Source organism: Patiria miniata, unplaced genomic scaffold (assembly GCF_015706575.1).
Source record: "Patiria miniata isolate m_02_andy unplaced genomic scaffold, ASM1570657v1 HiC_scaffold_5, whole genome shotgun sequence".
In the NCBI taxonomy this organism is placed as follows: domain Eukaryota; kingdom Metazoa; phylum Echinodermata; class Asteroidea; order Valvatida; family Asterinidae; genus Patiria; species Patiria miniata.
In genome coordinates, this window is record NW_024037072.1 from 26,623,807 (window position 1) to 26,633,629 (window position 9,823).

General features: G+C 41.8%; 1 protein-coding gene across 1 annotated transcript; it reads right to left on the minus strand.

Moving 5' to 3' along the window:
- Positions 1–1,491: 1,491 nt before the first annotated feature.
- LOC119740953 (sulfite oxidase-like) lies at positions 1,492–9,411 on the minus strand. Its single transcript, XM_038216468.1, has 4 exons — positions 9,012–9,411; positions 5,726–5,830; positions 4,715–4,873; positions 1,492–3,049 (listed from the first exon to the last, which is right to left on the minus strand). The coding sequence occupies exons 1-4, from the start codon at positions 9,244–9,246 to the stop codon at positions 1,782–1,784; spliced, it is 1,767 nt and encodes a 588-aa protein (XP_038072396.1). The 5' UTR covers positions 9,247–9,411; the 3' UTR covers positions 1,492–1,781.
- Between the last annotated feature and the right edge of the window lie 412 nt (positions 9,412–9,823).

Consider the following 9,823-nt stretch of genomic DNA (forward strand, 5'->3'; position numbering starts at 1 on the left):
TCAGAATCCCCCAGTACCAATAGGCTGACAATCCTCAATCCATCAAAATCCCCGTGTTTTCAATATGGAGGTATCCTGAATCCACCGAAATACTCCAAAACAGGGGTATGGGTTTTGATAGATTCAGGATGGTTAGGGTTAATACTCGCGGAACAAGAATTCATCTTATTGATGCAATATCAACACGAATCCTGAAACCACAAATCTCCAGTATGTCGGTTACACCTCTATGTTCCGACACCCCTATGTTCCGACTGCACATATTCCTATTCCTAACCCTAACCCTAACCGGGAGTAACACAATCTAGGTTGTCGGAACATAGGGGTGTCGGAACATAGAGCAGTCACCAGTATGTCATGCACAAAATCATGTCTCACAGTATTTTGGATGGATTTGAGACCGCAAACACGGGTGACTCGACTGCAAAGTGGGCGCCTCCGCCACAAACCAGGCAACGAGCGACTATTTTGGTGGGGTTAAGCTCTGGGCAAGCAGGCAGATTCGGTCACGCTTAACTGCTCTCCACATTATTTGTGCAGTGACTCTGTGTGTGACACATTTACTTTAACACTTCTTATCTCGTCACCTGAAACTGACCAACAGGGTTTTACATATTACTCTGAATATCGACTTCCCAATAGGAGGATTAAGGTGGATTTTTCGTAGCCGTCTACTTCTACGTACTTGTTTTAGGAAACACTTTAACATTAGTACAATTTAACATTAGTACTACGATTGCTGCCTTCATGATATTAATATGTAAGATTAAACAACACATTCTCTTCAGTTGTACATTGAACATGAACTATATTGGCTTATATGGTTTACCCATTTTGTAATTGTCAATGGCTTTCTAAACTACATGTGTAGTCTTGAAGCAACAATCAAAAGTCAACCAGTTCAATCCAGCAAAATTCACTACATGTATTTACAGTAAACTTTGGCCAAGTTGGCACTCTCGGGACCCGGAAATTTGTGACGACTTAGGCGAATGCCGACATCTGCTGTAAGTCGTCATTTTGCTGACTTACATGAATGGCCATTTTGCACATAGATTTCATTGCACTAATTGGCTTCGATTTACCCTGGTTTATCTCCTTAATGCTTGAGTTGATTCCAGCAAATCAATCCTCGAATTTTATCATCACATGTACAAAATAGTAATACATTGTACATGCACATACTATGTACGTGTACATGTTACGAATTAAATGCATGTGCGGTATTGAATGCATCACTGTATCATGCAATAAGACGACCCCCAAAATGGACAGAGCATGATGCAGTGCAGTAGTAAAACCCCTTGGCTTGGCTGTTCAGCAACACCAATGCATGCATGCAGCGATCAACTGGGCTGTGCCGGCCAAACTACTTTTCACTCGACACTTCTTGCCAACTGCAGTGCAGGAAGTCGATGCCAATGCGTGATTTTTTTAATGCCGACTTACACAAAGGATTTTGTTACGCTTTTTATGGAAAGGGGACCGAGAGTAACACGACGACTTGAGCGATGTGGCGACTTATAAAAGCCGACTTAGAAATAAAAAATTTAATGGAAATGCATTACAGACAATTGGGACTTTAGTTAGACGACCGACTTGAGTGATTTGACGAGTTGTACGATGTCCACTTGGCCGGAGTTTACTGTACTTTTTTTACAATAAAATTGAAAGCTTCCTTTGAATGATTACAATTGAAGAGGTGGAGGCAATCTTCTGCGGTTCTTTACCCAAACCAACAAAATCCAATGCTGCATGTATCTGCAGAGTTGGCAGATTAATCACTCTTCTTGAACAACACCAACATGGATGCGGTGCCAGGCTGTATTGAGTAGCCCCCTGACATTCCAGATACCTTTCATTGTATCTGGCTGGACATTGTGGGAGGAATCGATGGCCTTACAGCAGATATCTAGCTTGCCGCCGTGATCCTTTGGGATGGGAATTTCAGCCTCCCAAAGAGTCCAGGCCCAAACCCTACTGATTTTTTGGCCTGCGTCTTGTAGCTCGGCCACGTGCCATTCCTTACCCCCGTCAACTGATACGTCCACCCGAAGGATGCCCCGTCCCCCTCCGCTCCAGGCATATCCCTTGATGGTAACCTTCTCCTCATCGACGTCGACTTTGCTTCCATCCCTCGGTGTACAGATGGCTGACTGGACGGGGTACTCCTGGATAGCAGGTGCTGTCTTGTAGTCAAGCTGTCCGAAGTCTACCGAGGGGTTGAAACTCTTGTAATCATTCTGCTGCCAGTGGCTTGGGCTTTCCTGGTCACTGGCGACAATCTTGTACAGCCATTTGACACTGCGGGCACCGATGTTTCCAGGAATGATCACCCTCAGAGGACAGCCATGATCAGCCGGGATATCGGTGCCATTCATCTTGTAGGCTACTAGGACATCCCGGAAGGGATTCATGGCTACTGAAAATGGGATGGAGGAGCCATAGTGTCCACCACTGGCATCCTTGTCCAGACCCTCAAACTGAATGTGAGCGAATTTGGCCTCGTCCTCCTCTGTCAGCCCAGCTTGAAGGAGAAGGTCTCGCAGCTTCACGCCCGTCCACTCTGCAGTACTGATGGCCCCATACCTCCAGGACAAACCTTTGACGGTCTTGTAGCCAGACATTTGGCTTCGGCGATTGCCGGCACACTGCATGGTGGCCATGATGGTGTGCTCCTTGAAGTTCTTCTTCAGGTTGTCCATAGACAAGTTGATGGTCTTCTTGCCTGGAACCTCAACACGGAGCTTGAAATTCTGCATGTCACACTGGGGTACAGGAAGGTGGTTCCTTACAAAGAACAGCTCATTTGGGGTGACGAAACTGTCCACCAGTAGGCTAGGTGGCGGCTCAGCATTGAAAGGTTTCTCAGAGTTGACACGGAGAGCTGGGTGACGGTAGGGATCATTGGCGAACGGATCACTTAAATCCTTGTGCTTGATCTTGTCAGCGTCTTGGTAGTTGCCAATGCGATACTCTTCCAAGATCTCAAACACTTCATCAGACTTGTGCACTGCATACAGTGCCCAGAATGGCTCAAGTGACCCACCTAATATATACAAAATAAAAGACGACAACATAAAGTGACAATGAATTATCAACCGGTTTTCACATGATCCAGTGAATGAAGGGTAATTAAATGCATGCAGTTAGACGTTTCAATACTTTACGCCAATAGTCTGTTTTAGTTGTAGTGGGGAATCTCTTGTTCTTGTTAGAGATACAACATGTATAGATATTCACCAATGGTTGTGACTTGTTTTTGAATTTTTTTTGGTAACATTCATACTATTGCTGAACATCAGTTTCTGTGTTTCTGTAGGCCATCTACTCTCAAGGATACATAAATGTAAACTGTACATTTATGTGTGTGTGTACTTTCATTTCAATGTTCAACTGATGTGACTCCATCATTTCTGCAGATAAAAGTTTTGTCACTCATCTTTTACCTGATATGCCTGAATAATTGGCAGCATCCATTATACATGTATATAAATCAAAAGCCAATCAGCTGTTCAATTAATCCAAAATATGACAAAAAGGGAAACGATTAATCAAATGAAAAAAAAATTGCATACTTGCGGGCCTATTAACTACAAACCCTCCCTCTCTGGCTGGCAAATTCAACAAAGCCAACCCAGGCAGCAGTCACAATAAGTCAAGTGATTGTTTTTAACAATTGAGTGCTCTTTTCCCACATAAAGCAAGTTTGACTGGCTGTGACCGTTATGAAACTTGATACAGCTATGCTTTGACTGTAGAAGATTAATAAGCCAGCTGTGCCTACCAGTTACTTGCTTTTGTCTGTTGATGGAATTTGACTGTCACAGTGCCCACAAGAAATATGATCTGATTGTTGGTGACTAAGCCTGTGTAAAAGGCATTGCAGGGGAAGAGGATTGAATTTTTAACTATTCAAACAAAAGGAGAGTTAGCAGGTTGCATCATGTTGTATCATTTTGGTGCAAAGTATGTCTTCTTAACTCTAAAACTATGTCACTGCCAGCCTATTATGTAGAGAGGTAATTAAGACCTTACAAGTCATTAAAGGTATAGTCCATCATTTGTAATTTGTGCATTTTGTTCGTTTGAAGCAATAAAAGTGCTCAAAATCTAAAGAAGGGTGCTGAACAAATAACCTGATGAAGTTTCAGATCAGCTTCAGCTGTATATTTCGAGAAAAACAACATTCTAGGATCTCGATTTCAAATCAAAACTTGCTGAATCATGTTTTGAATTGGGCCTGAATTCAGAGTCCGTGACACGTTCTCCCTAGCCTACTGCAGCTATGCGATGTCGCGCACCGATCCGACGAATTATAGCAGCCACGCGCGTGTGTGCGTCGTGTCAATGCTTGCGCGCGCTTCGCCGAATAAAAAAACGAACTTAACAGACATTTCCAACGGTGCTTCTTAAGACGCACCGTTGGAAAAGGCCTTTTTTTCGTTGATTTCTTCAAAATGACAGCTTGCCAGAAAGAGTAATTACACAGGCAGTTTAGTTCCCTTACTATCTTTCAACCAAGTATGTTTTTCAACAATAATTATGCCAGTTACTTTTTGGATAGCTGCAAATGATGGACTCCGGCTTTAAGTATTAAGTCAAGTAGCAAGCTGTTGAAATTAACTTTGACAAAGGCGTTCCTTTGTTCATACCCCACTTCATCTGATCTGACTTGTGATTTGACTCACTTACTGCAACAATGAAATCTCACCTGCCGCCAGCCAAATCTTGCCTCCTCCTGGGTGAGCCTTCATGAATGAGGTCACATCGTACACGCCATTCTTGTAGGTCATCCAGATACCCTTGTCTGGTGTCTTGTGCTTGGCCACTTCCTCTTGGCTGTACTCAGGCAGGCCTTTGATCGGCAAACCTGTTTCATAATGATGCAAATTTTTGCTGTGCATTATTACTACCCCTATTCATTTTGATCATAAATCATTCCTCGTACCATCTCAGATCCCTGGGGAAGGTAGGGAATAAACATGTACAGCTTGATGCTGCCATTTTTTAGGTGTAACGGCAAATTCAAACACAAGCGGAGAATGTGAAATTAAACATAGGGTAACTAGAGGTTTTACTAGCCTTGGTCAAGCAATCATCTGTGTTCTTCTGATGATCGATGACTGGTCACTAACATAAACACTAGCTGCGCGATATACACTCACTGTACAAATTTATCTCATCTTTATTTGCATACGAGGTCGTCGCTGGAAATCCAGCGACAAACTAAAGTAAAACATAAGCCAAAGCAAACCGTTGTCGCATGGCGTTTGGTCGGCACCAACTGATTTGCGTATTGCAGCCTGGCCACATGAGGTCGCTGTTTGCGCTTTGGACAGTGCATAACAAAAGGCTGTCGAAGAACACCTTGCCCAAGGCTGAGGTTTAAGAAGGTTTCACTTTTTTTTAGGGGGTACCTCAAGGATCAACCTCAAATTGTCACTTGTTTAACTTTGTCTTCTTCCCAAACCAACTTTGTCATCACAGGTACCCATTTCGCAGACTGTACTCGATGGCAACACGCAACTTGACAGAAAATTTTCTTTAGTTAAAAAAGTTAGAGACTGCTTGTTCTCTATTGCTAATATTCCTAAATGTCGAAGGCAGGGTAGGCAAACGTCAAAACAGCATTTTTAATTTAGCGTTTCAAGGTGCCCCATCTTGTTTTGTTTGTTCTTAATTCTGAAGCAACTTCAGATCTGAAATGAATAGCAATTTTTACCAGCTTTTTCTGCAGCACTGAGAGAGTCTCCAGCCGACTTTGTGGTCTTTGCAGTGGCACACTCAGAGTTGTTGACAAACTTTGTGTAGGCAGTCAGACCAATCCCTGTAATAGAAATTAAAGAAATCAGAGTTTAATCAAATTAAAAAAAAAACATAGTCTTTGATAAACGGTAAGATTTAATTGAAGATAGTGGATATTTTGCCGGAGGTAATGACGGCAAACTAACGATCACTAAAGGTTTGCCGGCGGCAATCCATATCAACAGAGGGCGCTGTACTCTTTAAAATAGGGCTGAATTATAAGATGTATTAAATTCCCACCAAAATTTGTGTAGCACGTTTGGTGTAATGGTTAAGCAAAGGCTCTAGTAAGCGGGATGACTCGCGTTCGATTCCGACCGCACCACATTTTAAAGTTTTTTTTTTCTCATCCCCAAATAAATAAGAATATTCTTCTTTTCTTATTTTAACATGTCTCAAACATTTTTTGCAGAGTATTACATTTTCTTTTTCTGATTTGTGGCTGTGGAGGATTTTTTTAAAAGGGAAATAAAGTCCGAAATTATAAAATGGTCTGAATCCCATCTTGTGAATACGAGGTAACAACGATAATTTTGGCATGGAGCCAGACTAAAACTTGTCACCGGAAAATGTTTAAGTACAAAAAAACAGTAACTGCGCATGTTCAGTGCATATCCGGCAAACTAACGTTTACTAAAGGTTTGCCGTCTCCGGCAAAATATACACTGCCTTAATTGAACTAGCTCAAGTGGGAAACCCTGGCTCTATCCTGAAAATTTGACGGTAAGAGCTGGCGAGAAATCTACGTTATCAATCTGGAGTCTCAGAGATTGGTTCTAGATCCCTCCATTATTGCTTCCACTAGCATAGCCACCAAACTCACTTGAGTAGTACTTGTAACGTCGAGAATATCCATACTAGTACACAAGTCTTATTCCTTTCATACAAGGTTAAAGGGAATATACAACATTTGCAAAAATCGAAAAATAAAACTACCAAGTTTTTACGAAATACTTTACTAGGATGTTGGTAAATGAGAGTATGAAGCATCCTGTAAAATTATGGCACCTGGTGTGAAGTCATATTCAAGAAAATAGTATTTTTGTATACATTTCCAACAGTGGTCGGCCGACCACCGTTGGAAAAACCTAACTATTTTTCAACTACTGATCCAAATTTACCATTTTTTCAGTCCAAATTTAGTTTGCTATTGGTTACATGTTCATGAACAGGTGCAGGCAGGCTAGACAGGTTCCCTTACCTTACAATTTTCCGGCATCTATAAATATTGATCTATTTCATCTTTAGTGGAGTCAGGGAACCAGACTGTTTGAACATTTTTGTTTTTCTTGGTTTTTCCGGCATTTTCAAACACAAAACTTCAAACATGTTAGTGTAACAATATTTGATCTATGTACTAACCCCTCAAATAGCTCATTTCTGAAAATTACAACAAAAGCCAATGATGTACATTCCCTTTAAGGTTTACGAGTAAAGTAATAAATCTAGAGAAAGTAAATAGGGTAATAAATCTTAATAAGGTACAGCCAGAAGTGACCGTCCACCAGGCCCTTACTTTTAGGACCCCGTTCCTATATAGGAAGGGAAAGACTCGCCAAAACAGTTGACTAAATGACACTCAAAATCGACATTCTGATATTTCTTGACATCTTGGCAATGACATCTTCTTGAATATCAGTAGGTTTAATTTTGTGGAAAGAGGGCAGGGCTTTGATTTTAGAGGGAAATTGAGGGGTAAAAGACGACGCTGACAACCAGAAAACAGACTCAAAAACCAAGATGGCAAACGTGAGAGCTTGATGCAATGAAAGCTCAATGCCGATTATAATAATAATAATAATAATAACTGTATTTATATAGCGCTTTTTGCCAGAGGATACAAAGCGCTGGGGGAGAATGCAACCAAAGACAGGCAAATGAAGTATATGAACATATGAGACCCATTATGTAGCACCTTTTTGCTAGGTGCTGCGGCGCATAATTGCTGCCACTGCCAGAAACACCGGGGCAAACCCCTTCTCTTAGCGACAAGTGTTACTGGGTTCTTTAACGTACATTACACAACACATGGGACCTACGGCTTTACGTCGCATCCGAAGGACGAAGCAATAATGGTAAAGTGCCTTGCTCAAGAGCACAAGCACCATGTTCCCACGGTCAGGATTCGAACCCGTGTACCACGGCACACGAGTCGAACACCGTAACCATTGGACCACAGCGCCCCACAGCGATTGGCTGATAAAAAATAAACATCTTATTTATTTTTTTCAGCAGCCAATCAGCATCGGGCTTTCATTATGAAGCGCTTTCACTCGTGTAGTGAGAACTACAACATGCACGTCTGACTGCAAAAAAAGGTAGGAAAGTCACATTTTCTTTGAAAGTGCTTTCAAAATTACAACTAACATGAGTTTATATGAAGAAAAAAGACTGCATTAGCCTGCAAAAGTCATTTTGGTACTGGACAGTCATCTGCAAAAGTCAGTTTTGAATAGAACTCGTAAAAAACAGAGGTGTCCTAAAGATAAGAATTACCAAGAATGCGGAAAAAGAGACAGCGGTTCACGACTAAATAAACTGTGAGCAGGTGAGTGTGAGTCATAAACACTGCGCAAAAATAATACTTAAAGGGAATATACAACATTTGCAAACATCGAAAAACAAAACTACCAAGTTTTTGCGAAATACCTTAATAGGATGTTGGTAAATGACAGTCTAAAGCATCCTGTAAAATTATGGCACCTGGTATACTGTCATTTTCAAGAAAAGTGGTATTTTTGTATCAATTTCCAACGCTGATCGGCCGATCAGCGTTGGAAAGAACTGGCTTTTTTTCAAATACCGGCCCCAATTGACCATTGCACTTGTTTGCAATCGATTACAAACCTATGAACGGGTACGAGCCAGCTAGACTGGTTCCCTGACCTTACAATTCCCCAATGTATGTAAACTGCTCTGTTTCTTCTTATATGGAGTCAGGGAACCAGACTACAGGAAAATGATCGTTTTTCTTGGTTTTTATAGCATTTTCAAACCAAAACCTTCAAAAAGTCAGTGCATCTATATTTGCTTTATATTTCCAACCCCCCAATTCCATCCATCATGTCCATTTCTGAAAATTACAGCAAAAGCAAATGATGTATATTCCCTTTAATAATTAGTCACTTTTTCACTTACTTTCACTATTGTCACTTTGTTTATTAAAAGAAAACATTCAATTCTCAAATTCGTTCGTTTCTCACCACCAAGTAAAAGAGCACCCCCGACAAAGAACCTCGACCTAGTTCCCCCAGCACCGTCAACATCAGTGGACGAAAAGTTCTGCGAATGCGATCGTCCCGAAGTCGAAGATTCGCGCTGCACGTTCGACGTGGATACCCGAGCAACAGCAACAGGTCTTGTTACCGTTACCAATTGTTTCGTGAGGCGGCTCACGCTAGAACCTAGGGCAAACCTGCTGAGGGTTAGAAGGGCCATTTTTAGGGTTGAAATCAAAGATTTGCAAGTTGGGATCGCCAAATCCTCCCCTCTTTCCCAAACGTCGACACACACGTCATGCACGCGCACGTACACAAGTAACGCTAGCTTGGTGCCGTTCTCCTTGCTTACACTGTTCAAAGGGGTTTCTACGTAGGAAATGCGTCTACGAACACTAGAAACCATACAAAGGGAACTCTAAAAATAATCTTAGTGGCTCAACAGAGGGCCGGGCGCTTCAAATTTCTACCATTTCAGATCTGCTGATTTTTTTCTGGCGCGCGCGTAGCCTTGGTCAATGCTCTCGTCGTTATTCGTCCCGTATGCGGTCAATCGTCGGCTATGCACATGCATGTAAAAATACAGCGCGAACAGCGACCACATGCGGCCACTATTTTTTTATGCAAATCAGTTGGGGACGATCGAGAGCCTTGGTTCAATCGTCGGCAAAAGCATATGTTTTTCTTTACTTTGCGCTAGATTTCCAGCGCACGACCTCGTATGCGAATTCAGATAATGTAGGCGGGGCACCACGAATTGACACTAACATCAAACAATCAATATTTTACGATTTCGA